This window comes from Pituophis catenifer, unplaced genomic scaffold (assembly GCF_029215685.1).
Source record: "Pituophis catenifer annectens isolate HBS135680 unplaced genomic scaffold, rPitCat1.0.hap2 SCAF_1, whole genome shotgun sequence".
Classification (NCBI taxonomy): domain Eukaryota; kingdom Metazoa; phylum Chordata; class Lepidosauria; order Squamata; family Colubridae; genus Pituophis; species Pituophis catenifer.
Genome location: NW_027256881.1, coordinates 229,255,173 through 229,274,432, shown reverse-complemented (window position 1 = coordinate 229,274,432; position 19,260 = coordinate 229,255,173). Strand labels below are relative to the sequence as shown.

Genomic DNA, 19,260 nt, shown 5'->3' with positions numbered 1-19,260 from the left:
TGCATGTGCAAAAGGATGACCCCAATAATGAATGGACTGTCAGAATATCCATGACTGGAAAGACATGGTAACAAGGTCAGCCAATTGGGAGCTGAGACAGACTAGAGCCAGGGCATGTCTTAGACTGCAGCTTCTGATTCTGTGCAGAGAATTGAAACTGAAACTATTCAGAGTGAGTGTGTGTATAAAATCTCTCTGCTGTACTGATTGTGTGAACTTGTCTGCTGATCTGAGCTAAAGAATCAACTGTTGGTATTGTAAATATATTTTACGTGTTATTATGAATATAAAGAAGTTAATGATTCAGTTATCTGTGTGTGCTTCTGGATTTGATTTTTGCAAGAAACTCTTGATAGAGACCAAAATGTCTCAGGAGGGAAATATATGCTTTTGTGGAAGTCTTACTATATTTGCTAAACAAGAAAATATAATTAACTGGTTCTCTTCTCAGGGTCTCACATTTTAATTTCAGCTTGGGCCGAATCCCGGAAAGAGAATCCAAAATGATTCTGAATGGCAATGCCAGCCATTGCTGTTTCCCTCCCTACAGAATCAGAGTCTACTTCTATTGCTGCAGAGACGATTGTTTTTAGTCTGAGCATTCATGCAGTTCCAAAAGAGTTACAGGCTTGCTCAGAAGGCTCGCCAATAAATAAAACCAATAAATAAACAGACAATAGCAATCAATAAACACAAGAGAATGGGTACGAACAAATTTCCAGTCCTTCCTTTCACCTGGAAAAGACATGGTCCCGGGCAAAAAAATTTGCAGCTCATCCATAACAAAGAGCTCAAGGCTGGAGATTGTTTGCTCCCACCGTCTGCTTTATAGCTTAAGATATTAGGCATTAAAACGGGCGAGTTGTTCAAACACCATTACTGACACTGCCGTTAACCCAAATAACAAATGTCTTCCTTTGAGAAACCTCATAAAAACAGAGAATCCAATTTAAAAGCGTTTCTGCCACTTGTTCGGAATGTGAGAGGCGATTTCCTTATAACCATATGCCATGGCCCAAGCTTGCTGAATGTGAGTTAAACATGACAATTTCCAAGTTCTATTGGTAAATATCTATTACACATTTTTTCCTCCGGGTGTTAGTAGCCCCATTGCCCAGCCGATAATACAATTCCAGGGCTTTGAGGGTGCTGCTGAATGGAGTGAAGCCCAGTGTGTAAAACACCTAACTTTTCTTCATTCTAAACACAGCAGCAGATGTGTCAGTGGTTCTACCTCTAGCTATAATCAGAAATTATTTTCAAGGCTTTAAGCATGTGTGTTTGTTCAAGTGCCAACAGAGAAATATATGGGAAAACAACAGGCTCCAAGTGATGGCACCGATTCTCTATCTTTCTCCATAGCATCACATCCTGAATGCAGAATTAACCCTGTATAGAAATATTTGAAATAAATAGTTAAGGCAACAGTGTGTTGAGAAGGATGAGCAAGAAAAAATGAGATAGGAAAAGCACTCCTATAAATAGGTGGCACTCATGAAAAAGTCTGTACATTTAAAGGTGCCATGTAGGACACATTGATTTGTTTGGTGTCAGAACGTAGCTACAAGAAGCACATAAAAGACAGAATGTTAGTATTTAATTGTTGTCAATTCACCAAGGTCAGGGAGAAAAAGCTATTATTTTTGCTTGGTTCCAATCTGATAGGCTATTCCGTATCCTTTTCTTATCCTGAAAGAAGCACCAAAGCATTGTTCAACTCAATTCAACAAAATTGCTGGGTATACAAAACACACTAAGCTCTAAGAGCAGAATAGGGAACCTATTCCAAATATTGAACAGCAACTCCAAGAAACTCTAGGAAGCATGGCCAACAATAACCCCTTAACTACTATGACCATTCATTGGTGGATCCTTAAAAAAAAAACTTTCTCCCTTGACCTAAATCCAGAACACTGTGATTTGCGCTGTCTTGGACATTTATCCTGGTTCTCCCATTCTCTATATCTCAGAGGGTATTTCACTGGCTGCCTATAAACACAACACAACACTTCATCTTGCTTCTTGATATATTCCTCACATGGATTTCTGACAGTATTGGTATATTTATATTTCTAGAGGTTCGTCATGAAGTTCAATATTTCTGGAACTGTACTTTTCAATGTCCAGTTTGGCAGTCTCGGCATATAGTTTTTCTTCCTGGGTCTTTATATTAGGCATAAGATATTTCTCTGTCATTTACTGTTCTGTAAAACCTTTCCTAATTCTATGAAATAATTTATAAGCTATAATTTCTAAGCTGCCCAAAGTAACTTTGTAGGAGAGACAAGTGGCATAGAAATGAAATTGAATGAATGAATGAATGAATGAATGAATGAATGAATGAATGTCTCTAGAGTTGAAGGATCTGTCTTGTTTGTTTTCAAGAGACAAAAATTTCTTTCAGGACTACAACTCCATAAGAAGGAGGAAATGTGAAAGCTGGAAAGATAGAAATATAGAAAGGGTGTGGGAAAAGAATGTATATAAAACACTGACAAATAATTCACTAAGACTGTATTACTATTATTCTTCTCTTCCTTACTAGTATCTATCTCTTCCCACTTATTACTATAACCATGTTGCTTGTATCTTTCAACTTATATTGTTTTTGTTTCCTAGTACGATTTGATAGCTTATTAGTAAACTTGACTATCACTAAGTGTTGTATCTTTTTATTCTTGATGAACTTATTTTATTCTCCTTATGTACATTGAGAGCATACACACCAAAGACAAATTCCTTGTGTGTCCAATCACACCTGGCAATAAAGAATTCTATTCTATTCTATTCTATTCTATTCTATTCTATTCTATTCTATTCTATTCTATTCTATTCTATTCTATTCTATTCCTATTCCTATTCCTATTCCTATTCTATAGCTTTCCACAGGAGAAAAATATTTCCTGTTAACCACCTGATCCAATAGTGTTCTTCCAATAAGGCACAAGTAAAGAATACTAATACTATAAAAATAATTTTAAAAAATCAAAACAAATTGCTATGCTATCAAAGGCTAGCTTTTTTTTAATATACAGGCAAATAATTATATTTCACCAGAAAACATGCATTTTCATTGGAACAAAAACAGAAGTCCTGTTCAGGCAACGGAACAGAATAGAATTCAGTATGTAGTCTGAAAAGCAGTCCCCACTTCTCAAAGTTGTGACACTAGTGAAATATTGATACATATCTCCAAAACGTACATCATTATCATCACTCATGGGAGCCTCCAGGTGTCATGTGTCATAGAAACGAGAACTTTCATCTGATAGGTCACAAGCAAGGCAACTTGCTATATACCATTTATTACATTATTAAATATGTAACCTATGCCACTCATGCCTCCTTCCCTTACCTGGCAGCAGCCTTCTCCACTCCATACCTTACCTCCCTGCCAGCCTGCTTGCAAAACACCTGGAATTTGCTAAATAACCCTAATCCTCATTTAACGATGATAACCATGAGTGCCAGGATTGCCATCGCTACATGATGCGGTCACATGATGTGCTTTATGACTGTGTTGCTTAGTGATGGAAATTCCAGTCCCAATGACCATTGTTAACTGAGGACAACAATCTTCGTTGATAGGAGTGGACCTCTCTTTACTAACTGTGAAGTCATCGTGACTTGGACCACCATATCAAATATTTTTTGTTTATGTTACAACAGTAATTTAAGCTACAGGTGGACCTTGCATGGGTCCTTATAACTACCCACAATGTCAAAACGACAACACATGTCATGACATCACCACATAAAGGTATTTGAGTTATGACATCCGGTACATAAAATCAATGGGTAGTCCTTGATTTACAGTACAACCATTCATTTAATGATCCAAGTCACAACAGCACTGAAAAATGTTACAACCATTGCCACATCCCCATAGTTACATAATCAAAATCCAGGCATTTGGCAACTGGCTTGTATCTATTATGATGGTTGCAGCATCCTAGAGTCACTGAGGATTGCCATGTGCAACCCAACCCTCCCAGCTGGCTTCCGATAAGCAAAGTCAACGGGGGGAAGATGGAGTCACTTAATGACCACCTGATTCATTTAACAACTGTAGTGATTCACTTAACAAGTGATTGTTAAGTGATTTATGGCAAAAAGAGTCATTTTTCTTACACGAAGGTGGAAAATAAATTTAGCAAATAAATAAAAAAGATTGTAATATTGGACATGACTCACTTAGCCGCCTTGCTTAGCAAGAGAAATTCTGATCCCAATTGTGGTTTTAAGTCGAGGACCTACATGTATGATATCGTTACAGTTTGTTATGTCCCCTCTCCCATCCCAACTCTTCCTTGAAAGGATGTCCAATTGCCCATGGCACCTTGTGAATAGGCAATGAACCTGAACATAAAAGCTGGACTATGGATGATTCAGCATCGATGGTATTAAGACGGCCCACCCAAATCATGAGTATGTTCAAATGGTATTATGCAAAGGAGATTTTTTAATTGGTTACAGTTTACAAACCTTCAGAATAGACTATAAAACTTTTAAACAATGTTCTTAACATTTACAATAGCTCCAAACCCATAACATTTCAGCAACACACTAAAAATGCATATATATTTCTAGATATAGTCCGCTGAGATTCCACACTGATACCATGTCCTCTCCAAGCAGTGAAGGAAAATTGAGTCAGTAAAATATTGTGGCTCGCGCTGGCAGTTTTTTATAATGGCTTCTGCTGACCAAGATTTAAACCTTGCAAGCAATTTCTTTGGAACGGGTGCTTTTTCTGGAGCTGAGCACTTCATATGTAACTGGCCATCAAATGCTGCTTGACTATTTAAATCATGTCCAGCTGCAAAAGAACAAAAAACAGTATTTGAAAAGAGACTATCAATTATGTAAAAAAATAAAAATAACTTTTGAAAAATAAATATTCTTTTTCAGTTGTTTTTTTTTTTTTAATATTCTGGCTTTCTTCCATTAAGGAGGACAATTCACTAAAATTTGGACTCATTATTTTAAGTGTGGAGGATAGATTTTGTGTGTAATGATTCAGGATTTAACAGAAGCCTGAACTCCATTGCTTACATAGAGTAAGCATTATGTTCACAAAATACACTGATTATATTCTTCTACTGTTCTTCGATCATTCTATCGATGTATATATACACCTATACACTCAAATGGAGCTAAGTCTGTGAATTAAATTGTATTTTCTATAAAATATATTCCTTAGCCTAGTAATCAACAACACATGTATTAGAAATTGGGAATGATTACCGTGCAGGCCTACCTTGCTACCTAAGCTTCCAACAAAAGAAAAAAGGAAATAAATCGACTACACTCTAAATAAACACAGTTATGAAATGACACACAGAGGCAGAAGCAAACTGTGGATAACTGCTTGATGGGAGGAAAATTACTCCATGTTATTTTTATTCTCCAAATGTTATACTACAGCTGGAGCGGGCCGTTCTTATACTCCTGAAGTGCTTCTGCATTGAGGTGCTCTGTTCCATTGAGGGTAAAACTTCATAAAGAGTGGCATCCTAATGGCAATAAAGTTTTCAAATGATATAAATCAGTGTTTCAGTTGCTGAGGTTGAGAAACACTGACATAGGTAATGGCTAATCTTTGCATCTTTGAGGAAGATGTTATGAGACTGATCTGTCCCCGTACCCACACACACACACACAGCCAGTCGAGGGTTAAGGAAACACTTTGGAACGCACCCAGTTCTTATCTCCGACTTGGCAGCGATAGACACACCGTCTGCCAACTGACTTTATTTTCAAAGGAAAACAGAAAGATAAATACTCAAGAGTCCAAATGTCCGACACTTTAAATCTTTCTCTCAGCAGCTCCGGACGAGGCTTTAGTGACTATTCAAGGTTTGCTTTGTTCGTCACAAGGATCCTTTGACCACTACCCTCTATTATATAGTCTCTGGGGTGTGGTCCAGTGACTCAGTCCTAATCCCTAGCACGCCTCCTAAGCTGCTGCAAACGTTTATCACGCCTTCGGAGGCGTGCGTCCAGGAATGATGTTTCATTATCACTTTGACTCGAATCAGCTGTCTCCTCTCCCTCGGCCGGCACTTGAGACAATGCCAGAGGGGAGGGGCCTGGAGAGGGAGGCCTGGCTGACTCCTCTTCCTCATGCTCGGAGCTTTCTTCCTCCGATGGGACAGGCTCAGAGGGCGGGGCCACAACAGAGACAGATTGGGTTATGGTTTTTTAAAATGTGCAGTACCAAATATATAACTTTTATTTGCGGTCACAGACCAAAATACAAATATAATTGCAAAAGAACATGGGGAAAGTAACATCATAAACAGTTGGCTAAATGTGCAATACTACAAGAATAGGTATATTCCTTCTATCACTTACAATTTGATAGTGAGCCACAAATATCTAGACTCGGCTTCTCTTTTACAATGTATATCCTTAAAAAACAAAATCCACTAAGAAGCCATCTTTTTGCTAGAAGACAGAGTCAGAATTCTAGCCTACAGCTTCACCACGCAACTACATACAGCACTTATGTTTAGCCATCTATATTCCCAGATCTGTTTATTAGGAAATGAATCCAACTGCAACCTTATAAGTCAACTGAAGTGAAGCATCTGACTTCTCCTAAAACCACTGAGCCAGAGGAGAAAGTGAGAGAAAGGAGAAGCTGTTCTAGTTAGAAACTCCAATATATTTTCTACCCATTTGCCACATAGGTATTCTGATGGGTGCAATGCTAAACCTATCCAGCTGGAAGGAATGTATCTTTCGCTCCAACTGCTACAGGATCTCTCCATCAATGGAACTAATCAGGGCTCTTTTGGAAAGCTATTTGCTTAAACATGTCAGCCTTGTAATTTGTTACTTGCTGAGGATGAGCAAAAACACTTCAGGGCGGGATGCACAGTCAGGTCCAGGCAAAGCAGAATTAGTGCCTCACCTTCTAACACAACCGAATTATGTGTCCTTTTAGAGCCTTCTCCACAATTTGAATTTCCTTTTTTATAAAGGAAATCTGATTAAAATCTGAGGGCCCCAAATTCAGGTAAGCTTTGGTTTAAGAGGAGAGGCCAATCAGGAGACAAGAGACCAGCCAATGCTATAGGGCAGGGGTATCAAACTCAAGGCCCGCAGGTCAGATCTGGCCCGTGAGATGCTTAGATCTGGCCCGGGGGACTGCCCTGGAAACAGCGAAGGACCGGCCCATGGTGCTTCTGCCAGCAAAAATGGAGCTCAGGAGGGCTGCTGGCAGAGGGTTGCAATAAGCCGTCACAGCTGAAAACAGGGCTTGTGAGAGCCACAGGCAGCCCTCTTGAGCTCCATTTTCACTGGCCAAGGGTTGCAGGAGGCCGTTGCAGCCAAAAACAGGGCTCGGGAGCCCATTTTTGCTGGCAGAGCGCTCGGGACACCACAGGCACCCCCAACACGAGTGATGTCGAGCTAGCCACGCTCACTCTGGCCATGCCCATGCCAGCCCCCCCAAGGTCAAACAGAACCCTGATGCAGCCCTCAATGAAATTGAGTTTGACACCCCTGCTATAGGGTATCGAAGGGTGAGCAATGTTTCTGACTCCGTGTCTCACTATCCAGCACATGTACATTATCAACATTAAAATACTTACCAGATCATCCACATCACCACCCTCTTCTGCCACTGGTGAAACTTCCATGGGCTTTTCTTTGGGAGCCAAAAACTACAAACAAAATTCATTTGCATGTAATCAGCAACATATTTTTATTTATCTACATCCCACCTATTTATTATTAAACAACCAAGGCAGTGAACGTATCTAATACTGTCAGTGAATGTATCTAACTCCTTCCTCTTCCTATTTTCCCAACAACCCCACCCTGTGATGTCAGTTATTAAAGATTAATTTTCCCTCCCTCCCTTATTAATAGCAGCAACAGCAACCTACAGAAAAAGAAGAAAAATATCTGAATCAGGAATGTTAAAAGATTTGGAAAAACAGATGACATCCTTTTGGATAATATACTTCAATTAGGAAGTAAGCTAGGCTCTTGATAATAAAGATGACGCTCTTACATGCATTTTTCTATAGAGCACCTTTCACTGAGTAAGCAAGCATACACACTGCACTCTACGTCACTCTCAGCTTCCTCATTGTTACTGAAAAACCCATCTATTTGGGAACTAGACAGAAGGAGAAAATTAGACAAAACAGACTAGACTAGGCAGAAGGACAAAAATGTAAGACGAAATTAAAGAATGAAAGAAATGCTTTAGCATGTGTAGAGAATCTCAAGGAATAGAAGATATCCAATAGAGATCATTGCCTCTGTATGAAATGTGTGACTCAAGGAAGCAAAGGCCTAAGAGTGGTCTCCTTCCACACTATCACATTCATGCACTACATTCCTGCTTTAATACCCCAAATAATATTCATCCATCAAATGTAGAATTACAGAATGTAAAGAGAAGACATAAACAAACAAACAAACAAACAAACATACTGTGAACACTAGAAACAACAAATATCCTAGCAAATGCTTGTATTAGAGTAATGGGAACCAATTATAATTTTATTCTTAAAGTTGTCGTATGATACGAGTAAATTGCACATCAACCACTTAATTCTACATCATGAAAAAAGATCAACAGTTTGTCAGGCCTGGAAGCCATCTTTTGCGTCAGGCCTTCAGGCCTGTCACATTTCCTACTGTAGGAAACTGGGAGGGGGCATTGTATGGAGCATGGGTGATATATAGTCATAATAACATTCCTTTCTCAGAAAGTCAAGGACATCTTGCCCTGCACCTGGAGGACTGGGAGGCATCTCCAGTTGGATGGTGCTGTGATTGGACCAGTGATGGACATGTGGGTGCTGGGCAGGGACTTGGACTTTCCTTTGGGTGGGGAAAACCTGGAAGCTTTCAGATTCGGGTTTTCCCAGATGTGCCAATATGACATCTCTAATAAAATGGAACTTTGAGGAACTTCAAGCCTCGGAGTCTTCTTTCATTGGAGGTGTTACTTAGAACCCTGACAGTATTTGACTTCTTCCCCCCCCCCTTTTTAGCACAAGCTTTGTTTTGACTCAATTTCCCAGCTATAATACAAACAGAACATTAATTTAGCAGTATTACTTTTGGTGTTTTTGATTACCATCTACAATATATGTGATGGATTGCATCCTACGGCGCCTTTTCACAGAGTGCAATAGAAACCACCGATGTCAGAGATTTCCACTTGTAGCCCTCAATCATTCATCTGTAGAATTGCTGGTATGAGATTTTTTTTTCATATCAATTGGAATGACCGTTATCAAAAATGAGAACAGATACAAACTACTTTGCCTTCACAGAAGAAGCAAATTTTAGCCCTCAATCCAAAGGGGGGGAAAAAGCAGAAGGAAATGAATAAGAATTTTACTGCCCTAAATGATATAGAGAGAGGAATCTCATTTGAAAGCAGCATATACCCTTAGAATTGAGGTTTTGACCTTAACCTTACTTCTAAAAACACTTGTTTAACAGTGTCTTGAATCTTCTTTTTTTATATTAGTTCCGGTCTAGCTTGCAAAGAGAGAATTTTGGCAAGGGAACCCCTGAAGCAAATGCGCAATAGAAGTGGAACCAACAAAAGGGTACCTCACATTTCAAGAAAAAGGCTACGTCTTATGATGTTGGATCTAATCTGATAGCTGCTTTATTTGTATCAATATCCAATATTTGGTAACCTACAGGCAAACTCTATACTCAAAAAAATGTTTATTTTTAAGGCTGATTCCGCAGCCTTTTACAACAAAACAAAACCCACAGAAAGGTTTATAGGGGAAGAAAGATTGCACAGTTGTAACACAGCATGCCTAGATGCTCCTCTTTCTCTGACATTGTGGATGTAATGCAATTATTGTACAGGTAATGTTGAAGTAACAGCGAACTGTCAAATTTAAACACCTTTTTGCACTGGAGCAAATCCCATTTTATAGTTAATTAAGGTAAAATGTTATTTTTGAAAACCCCATATTTACTCCGAGGCCTCCAAAGTGGCACCATAACACTAAATGAAATGTAAACAACCCGTAACTGAAATGTGTTATGTGATGATGATGAGAAATTGCTTAGCAACTATGTTAAACTTTTTTATTTTGAATCAAAACCCACTAAGCATCAGCAGACTGTTTTTTTCTGCTTCCTGACACAATCTGCTTTACATTGATACAAAACGAAATTACGTATAATAATCGTATTGAAATCCTTCAGTTTTCACAAGATAAGTGACAGAAAATGCTTGGCCCACTTCTCTTATCGACAGTGCTTTGTGGCCAAATTGTGTCCATGCTTATTTCCATAACAGAATATCCTATAAAGAAGGGCAGGATGATGAAAATAATGTACTAGTTAAAAGTGCTAACAATGAAAAGGTGACTCAGAATAGCAAAATATCGGGATCTTCTATCACATCCTGTAGGAGCATACATCTATATTTACGTAAGGGACATATAAAACTAGAACTTTCCCCCCAGAAATTAATTTACTAAAATTAAAGATGGTATCATTTGTATCATAGGACTAAGTAGTGATAATATTCCATATTTACCAAAAGCCTAATGCAAACCATGTATTTTGAGTATAAAAATGCTACACCCTGATACCTTTTTGGCATCTTCAGCTGTTAGAGAGCTTCCTTCAGCTTCTTCATTGGTGATCAAGGAAATTCCTTCTAAAAGTAAGCAAGTAATTTACATTTAACCTTTTTCACATTAGCTAAAGCACATCAAAGTATCATAGTCAGAAATCAAAATATTTTTTGAGATCCACATGACAGGATCACTCATATATTGGATAAGTACCATATACCTAATTCAACTATTAAATAAATATAACCCATTAACAATATTTTTTAAAGCAAGGCATTCTGGTCTTCCACAGAACTATTCTATAATCCAGATTATCTGGATTAAAAAGAATAAAACTAGCTGAAGCAAATTGGTGATGGAGGAGACAGACATTTTTAGTCCTTCTCATCTTATCAGATATGTTTAAATCTTCCTTAAGAGATAAATCGATTTTGATCTGGCTTACTGCAGAATTTTTCCGCAACATCAGCCAGTCTCACCTCTACTACTAACATTTCTCTAGCCCAGCTGCTAACTTCTTCAGAGGAGAGCCAAAACTGAATTAGGTTACATATGTCACAACCCGTATTCAAGAGATGAGAATGGTTATATCCAACTTCTAATTGATGACAACTCCCTCCCTATATAAGTAACCAGATGTTTATGAATTTTGATTGCCTCTATAATTATTATGGGGAAACATCTGCTAGCTTGCTCGGGAAGCTGATATTTTCTATTTTATAATTTAGCACCTATATTTGATATACAGCCAAGATTGACTGTCCTATGTTTTTAGCCAAATATTTCTTTCATACTCTAATTTGTCATTAAGGTAAAAATCCTTTAGCTGGGAAGGATTTATATAAACTAAATGGCTTTCTGTTTTGGGGATGCAAAGTCTTTATGTATGTGCCTGTTAAAAATAAACGCTATATGGGCATGAACGCTTGAGTTATTGTTTGCCAGTTTTAAAATTAGCTTACACAAAACATTCTTTTGATTGATTATTCCCCACTTGATTGAAGCATGACACATAAATCTAACATAACTCTATAAAAGCTTTCTGCTTTTACATCTATGAAAAATTTCCCTCATTCCATCTGGAGATGCCTACCCAAATTTCAATAAGCATGGGAACAAGAACGTGCAATAATACTTAAAATAAAAGTGGCTGGCCAAATGTAACAGGTAAATTATAATCTGTTATAAATTATGCATAAAGAAGTATAAGCAGATCCAATGGAAACTGAGGTGATACCTCAGCTAAAAAGTAAGTACAACAAAGTAAGTACAAATTTATTCAAACATTATGGCTACAGGTGATTCCCCCCTGCCCCCCCAATTCATTATATCCCAAAATATTCACAATGGAATATATTGTTTGAATGCTGCTTGCATGAAATATTTGGTTCAAATATTTTACCATTATAGTGAATGAGTTGAATGCATCAAACAATTTCTAGGGATGAAATACTATAATGCCTCTGTCTGTGGGAAGCTTTTGATCTAGTGGCTGAACAGCAGAGGAACTGTTCTCTGCCAGTTCCCTATGCTCCAATGCCCTTTGGGGTAGTCGAAAAAATGGAGCTAGGGATAATAATGGGGATGAAGGGATTAGTAAAGCATTCCATGACTCACACCCCTTCTACCTGCAGAATAACACAATATGGATTGAAATGTGTTTTTACAATAGTACAGGGTTCAATATTACAATTACTGGTAGCAGAATGACTATTGAATGCCCATTCCTTTCATCAAATTCATTGCAGACCTGCACTTGTATTTAAAAATTAATACTTTCTATACGCACATTTGTTTGTGCACACAGGAGTACACACACACATATAGAGTAGGAAATAGGACAGGAAATAGAATGGAGTAGAGTGGAGTGGAGTGGAGTGGAGTGGAGAGTGGAGTGGAGTAGAGTAGAATAGGATTAGAATAGAATAGGAATTCATTATTGACTAAGAGTGATTGGACACACAAGGAATGTATGTCTGTGCATGTGTATATGTGTATGTGTATATGTATTCCTGCGTGCACACACACATGTGCATACAGGAATACAAAGAGACATACTGTACATACACATATATTTCTTTTGTACTCCTGTGTGTGTTTGTATATGTGTATGTGTGTGTGTGTCTCAAGTCTACATTTGTCACCTAGACAATAAGATGGGTGGTATCTAAATTTGGTAAATAAATACAATAATTAAAAATTAATTATTTTGAATAGAAGTATTTTTCCTTTACATTTCTGATATGCTTTACAATTAAATCCTGTCTTCATCTGCTGCATAACATAAACTAATATTTGACATACCTTGTATCACAATCTCCCAGAAATCTGGTAAATTTTTGTCTTCCACCTTTTTTTTCAACGCCTCCAAAAAATCATTAAAGCACTGCACTTCTGACAGCTGACATGGTGACAACAGCAAAGGAAGAAGACAGGGAAATAAAAGTTAGCTTGACACCAAAGAGACACCATATCCTTAATTCATCGTGATACTCTGAATGAAGGGGGCATAGAAGAGAATTTCAAACCACCACACAGACATCCATCTGCCCCCACTTGGATTCAAGCTTCAAGTATGCAGCGAATCACGAAAGAAATGTGATTTACCAAATCTTTTTTCAAAGGAGCAGTGCTTCTTTGGTGGCTCGAACTAAGAAATTATTTTAGATGAAACTTCTATATCATCTAACAATTACAGGTAATTGAAAATTTGAAGAAAGCTTGTCCAGAATATGGACCTCAGATTGAAAACAGAACACAGCCATATCTTTTCTATCTCTAGCAATTTATAACCATTTCGTTCGGTGCACTTCTTGAGGCCACTTCATCAGTTTTCAATTTTAAAAAAAACGCATATGTCTTTGATCTTGGTTTCCAGAAAAGATTATGGCTTTAATATCCACGTTACCTTAATAGCGTCCTCTCTGAAAACTTTTATGCAATGGATGCTCTTCATATAATACACAACCCCTCTGTTTTCCAAAAACTGGAAAATGTGTTTTATCAGCTGCTGACTAACTGGAAGACAAGAATCATAAAATTCAGATAGATATATCATTTGGAATACGTAAGCAGTGTGGATGTCATTCAAACTGCGCAATGTATTACAATGCTGATAACTCAAGCGTTAACTTTAAGAAGCCGTCCCTGGATTCAGTGCTACTTTATAGCTTTTATCCTTCCCTTTTGCAGGAAGGCTGCTGAGAATATAGTCAAACGGCAACATAAGACGGTCCTGGGGGAAGCAGATGACCTGGCCCCCTTTTCCGTCAGAATTCAGATCAGGTTATAGTACCGAGATAACATTGATTACACTTGCTGATGACCTCTGGAGAAACGAGGATGGTTGTTTCTATCCTGGCCCTCTTTGATTTCTCAGTGGTTTTCAATATGATTGATCATGGCATGGCTCAACCTAGGAGACTGGAAGTTCAGGGAAAAGTGTTTCAGTATTTTTTTTATTTGGGGGGGGCAGGATCAATACCAGTTGGTGATTTTAGATCGGGTGGGGGAGGGTAGCCATAAACCTCTGCTTTGAGGAGTTCTACATAACTTTACTACCTGTCTACCCCTTTAGCATCTATATGAGGCTACCGAGCAAGGCCATCCAATAGCATGGAATTAAGTATCATCGTTATGATCAAGTGTATATCTGTGCCCCAGGCTGACAAATGATCCCATCAAGATGCTTCGGAAGTGTCTAGAACAGGGGTCTGCAACCTTAAACTCTCAAAGAGCCATCTGGACCCGTTTTCCACAGAAAACACCGGGAGCCACAAAAGCCTTCCTATGCCTGACTATTCGTTGAGCGGCCACAAAACTAGCATATATAATTGAATTAAACATTCTGTCTTTCTTCTGAAACTTTTATTTTCTTGGATTTATCCATGGTTGGCCTACCGGGGGTTGAAAAGCTCAATAAATCGTGTGCCGGCAGGTGTCGCACATTGCCGGTTGTGATGCATATTTTGAATGATAAGGGGCCGCAGCAGAGGAATGAAAGAGCCACATGCGGCTCCAGAGCTGCAGGTTGCTGACCCCTGGTCTAGAAAATGTAGGAGCCTGAGAGTGGAGGAACAAGCTCGGGCTCAGTCAAAGCAAGACTGAATAGCTGTGGGTTTGGAGTCTTCTCAGATCTTACTAACTTTAGTTTTGAATGGAGTAGACCTTTCCAAGACCAAGCTAGTATGCAACTGGTACTTAAGGAGAAGCTGACCGCCATGGCTAGGAAGGCCTTTGCTCAGTTCCATCTTTCTCCAATCGTTTCTGCTTGTCCCATGATGTCTGATATACCAATCCTTCTCCAAGTCCCTTCCATTAAACAGTCACTTAATGGGACCCCAAAAAGGTGTCTTCTCTGTTGTGGTACCTGCCCCATAAACAGCATACAAAATTTAGATAGTTCCAATGATGCAGATCTTTAATTAATGCCGAAGACCTGGTTGTTGTCTGGGTGTTAGCTATGGGGTGAGTTCATCTTAATGCTACAGTTGTATAATTTTTAAGTGTAATACTGTATGTCCAAGCTGTACTTTTAAGGAAAAAGATCCATGTTAAAAAAAAAAAAGATGAGGGTGTGCTATAACAACTCTGTGATCTTTTGAAGAAACACATCTGCCAATCTGTAACTGTTAGGTCAAATTAGAGAGCCAAAATAACTTATTTCTTTTGTTCAGAACCTAGATTTATCTAAGATATTCTCAAAGGAAGGTAATGCAATAAAGGAAATTGTACAGCATGTTAAATTTTTCAAGAACAACCTCCCCCTTATGCCTGAAGAGAAACGTTTTCCATCAATGTGTGCTAGCTGCTCTAACATATGCCAGTGAAACATGGACACTAACCTCACAATCGACACACAAGCTACGAGTGGCACAAAGAGCCATGGAAAGATACATGTTCGGCATTACAAGACAAGATAGAAAGACCTGCACATGGGTTAGAGAACAAAGAAATGTATATGATATTGTCAAGCGTGTAAAAGAACTGAAATGGAAATGAGCTGGTCACATAGCAAGAAGAACTGATGGCAGGTGGACCAAGGCAGTCATAGAACGGATCCCACTTGATAAAAAGTGTTCACAAAGGAGACCTAAGACAAGATGGATCAACGACATCAGCAAGTACTGCCTAGTTGACTAGTTGGTAACAAGGTGCTCCAGAGTGCCATAGAGAACATGAATAGGTTCTTTCTTTCATCTGATTTTGATTTATGTTAGATTTTTTAAAAAATTAAAAATCGATAAGAAACAAGCAAACTACAAAAAAAACAAAAGCTCTTGTCCTAGCATCAATTCCTTATAAAAATTTCTTATAAAAATAGAAGGTTGGTTGGCTGCAATCGAGTGTGGAAAGCTGGAAGAAAACATAAGTCGGCCTTCTAGTATTTTATGTGTGGCTAATTTTTTTCACCCACCACAACAGCCATTTTATAAATAGACAAGCTCTGTTTGGTAAGGACACAAACCTCATGCTTTCAAAATTCCAAATAATCTGACTTGCAAAAATGTTTCCTAGATATACATATGCTACCATTCTTTGAAGGAGCTTCGTGTGGTTTTTGCAAGGCATATAAATAACAAAACAGTATTTAATTTGGATCATCATTGATGGACAAGGTCTAAACGGCATCTTTCTTAATTTATGAAGCATTGTTAAATCACATACAGCCATCATCAGAGAAGAGATCATAAGCACAAAAAAGTAAATAGTTAGAAAAGGAGTGCTTGTAAAACTAGCCAACATTGTGACACACAATATGCTAGCATCCAGACACTTATTTTGACCTAGATTCTCCTCTGTTCACTGTTAAATTTGCCACTCCTTATAGTTTATACTATTCCTAAAAGTCACACACAATATCTCTGAGAAATCTATTCATGAGCAAAAGGTAGGAAAACTTTTATTCTCAAATCAGAAAAAGTTTCATTAACAGAAAGTCAGTCAGAATCAAGGCCTGGGGAATACCAATCGAAAGGCTGCCCCTAACCTCACTTCAACATGAATGAATTATCTTTTGCCAAAAACTGTTCAAAAGCAAAATTCTAAACCAAACCGAGATGTACCGTGTTTCCCTGAAAATAAGACCCTGTCTTAAATTTTTTTGAACCCCGAAATAACCGCTTGGCCTTATTTTTGGGGAGGTCTTATTATTTTGGGGTGCGTGGAGGAAACCAGAAGAAATGGTGGGGACTGGCTGCGCATGTGTTTAAATATTTCTGGGGAGGGCTTATTTTTTGGGGGGGCTTATTTTAGCGCATGTGCTCAAAAGCCCAATTGGGCTTATTATCAGGGGATATCTTATTTTCAGGGAAACAGGGGTATTCTTTTTATATTTTTATACTGCGGCATGACCAAAGAGGAAAGATCTTTTTGAGTGGCTTAACTAATTGGGCAATGAAGCTAATCTGAATTGAAAGGGCAAAATGAAACCTGAAACACCCATAGGCACAGAAGTATGTGTTTAAAGTGCTTCTAACAGAGGCTACAGAGATACCCATGAAACGCATTTTGGCTTTTGAATCTGGATCACCACACAGTCTTAGACAAGACTGAATAATTTACTAAGATTGTTTTCATTTAAAACATGTTTTAGAATGTATGACCTTTGTAACCAATCTGAAACACATTCTTGCCAATCTGAACAACCTAAGCCTTCTTTTTAAAGTCACTGTTCTTCTTTTTAAAGTTCTTCTTCTTTTTAAAGTCACTGTTTTAATTGCAACTCTTTAAGGTATAATAGTATGAAACAGCAGCACTGAAAGCTCCATTACAATTTATTCATCTCACATGACATGAAGTATCTCAACTCCTTGTTGCGTCTTACAGTGTAACTTACAGTACTTTGAAAAATACTTTCAAGGAACATTACCTTGCAGAGAAGCTAGTAACACAGTAAATGTTTTTTAAATTTAATTATGCATGCCCTTGTGATAACATATAGATGTGTACACGTGTATATATTACCCTAAGGCAGGGGTGACAAACTCAATTTTATTGAGGGCCGCATCAGGGTTGTGTTTGACCCCCGGGGGCCAGGGTGGGCATGGCCAGCTCGATATCATTCGTGTTAGGGGTGCCTTTGGTGGCCCAAGCACTCTTCCAGCGAAAACAGGCTCCCGAGGATTGATCCTTCACTGTTTCCAGGGTGGCTCCATGGGCCAGATCTAAGCACCCCAAGGTCCGGATCTGGCCCCCGGTCTTGAGTTTGACACCCCTGCTCTAAGGGAACTGTCAGATGTAAATGCCTTATTCTCTAATGTGTAAATAGTATATGAATGGGGTATCAGGGGTTAACTTATTCTTCACTTCTTAATGTATTCATAATTCACCACTCCCACTTATAGCTCCACCCATTGTATATATAAGGAGCCACCTACATCCTTTTCCTTGCTTCTATCTGTGAATATTCAGTGAATATAGAATGCCTATTGTAAATAAAAGGAAGTATATTTAAACCTTTAACTCTCACTAATTTTATTGAGTCTGATCCTGAAAATATTGCAACAAGCTGGTAGCAGAGGATGGTTAATTGACTCAATAAAAAACTTAAAAAATGTCTAAGAAAGATAGGCCCAACACCAGGACCTACAGCAAAGAAATGGAAACAGAACAAGAAATAATCAACGAATACACAAACGCAATTTCGAGAGAATCCGAAGAATACACCACTGAAGACGAAGAAATAATAGACGAAAATGATGACCAGGAGGAAATCGAAATAGAGAATAACGAACTCAGGTCAGAGATATTAAAACTATTAAAAAGCCAGAAGAATGATGAAAGCCTCATCGCGAACCTCCAAGAAATGCTGAAGAACAGCGGAGCAGCGAGAGAGAAAAACATCACTAATGAGAAGTCTAAAGACCCAAAAATAGTGAGTGATATGACTGCAGAGAAAGTCATTACAAAGAAGAAAAACAGTGATCCCGCGCGAAATTTTGAATGGCAGCCATCTTGGTTTCAACAGGCCTCCAAGGTGAGCGAAGCAGAGCCAATCAAAATGATCAATTCAAAATTTCTGGCGCGAAAAACGTTATCAGACAACGAAAATGAAAAAGAAGATTCGAACTCCTCAGAAGAATCAGAATCAGAAAGTGAAGATGACTCAACAAAATCCCAAATAAAATCAGCAATGAAAACACTTTTTGCTGCATTTGGGCCAAAACTAAAAATTACCAAAGATTCACCGAAGAAGCGAGCGAGCAAGCCGATACCTCAAGACCTGCCCGCTCCCATCCTGACTTCGAAAGCGACGACGCTCGAACCCAGAGAGCCTTGTCGATTCCGCCCTACACCACAGACCGAAGCAAGTGCCAACGCCCCCAAAAGAAAAAGAAGAGCAGCCGCCGTCGTCAGAACTCCCAAGGTCGAACCAGAGACCGACTCGTCTGAAGCAGAGCAGAGCGAGCGAGCCGCAATGGAGAGAACCTTCCACGACGACTCCAAAGAAGAAATGGACAACGCGCATGCGCGAAACTACGCAGACGGTCCGGGAAGACATGAACTGGCGAGAGAACCACGCAGACTCGTTGCGAGCATCCCCATGCCGTTTTGCAATTTTCTACACTTGCGAGACCACGGACTACCTCAGGTCGTAAGTAATGGACAAAATAATGTCGGAAATTTACCCAGTGACTTCCCAAAACTAAGGGTTGATGGCATTAATTTGCAAGAA

At 38.7% G+C, this 19,260-nt stretch overlaps 1 protein-coding gene across 1 annotated transcript in view; it reads right to left on the bottom strand.

Annotated features, from left to right (window-relative positions):
• Positions 1-4,544: 4,544 nt before the first annotated feature.
• XRCC5 (X-ray repair cross complementing 5) overlaps positions 4,545-19,260 on the bottom strand; it is a 66,123-nt gene continuing 51,407 nt past the window's right edge. Inside the window, exons 17-21 of the mRNA XM_070957114.1 lie at positions 13,492-13,601; positions 12,888-12,984; positions 10,599-10,666; positions 7,602-7,673; positions 4,545-4,819 (exon numbers count right to left, since the gene is read on the bottom strand). Of these exons, the coding sequence (XP_070813215.1) occupies positions 4,805-4,819; positions 7,602-7,673; positions 10,599-10,666; positions 12,888-12,984; positions 13,492-13,601 (362 nt within the window). The 3' untranslated portion in view covers positions 4,545-4,804. The remainder of the gene's footprint in view (positions 4,820-7,601; positions 7,674-10,598; positions 10,667-12,887; positions 12,985-13,491; positions 13,602-19,260) is intronic.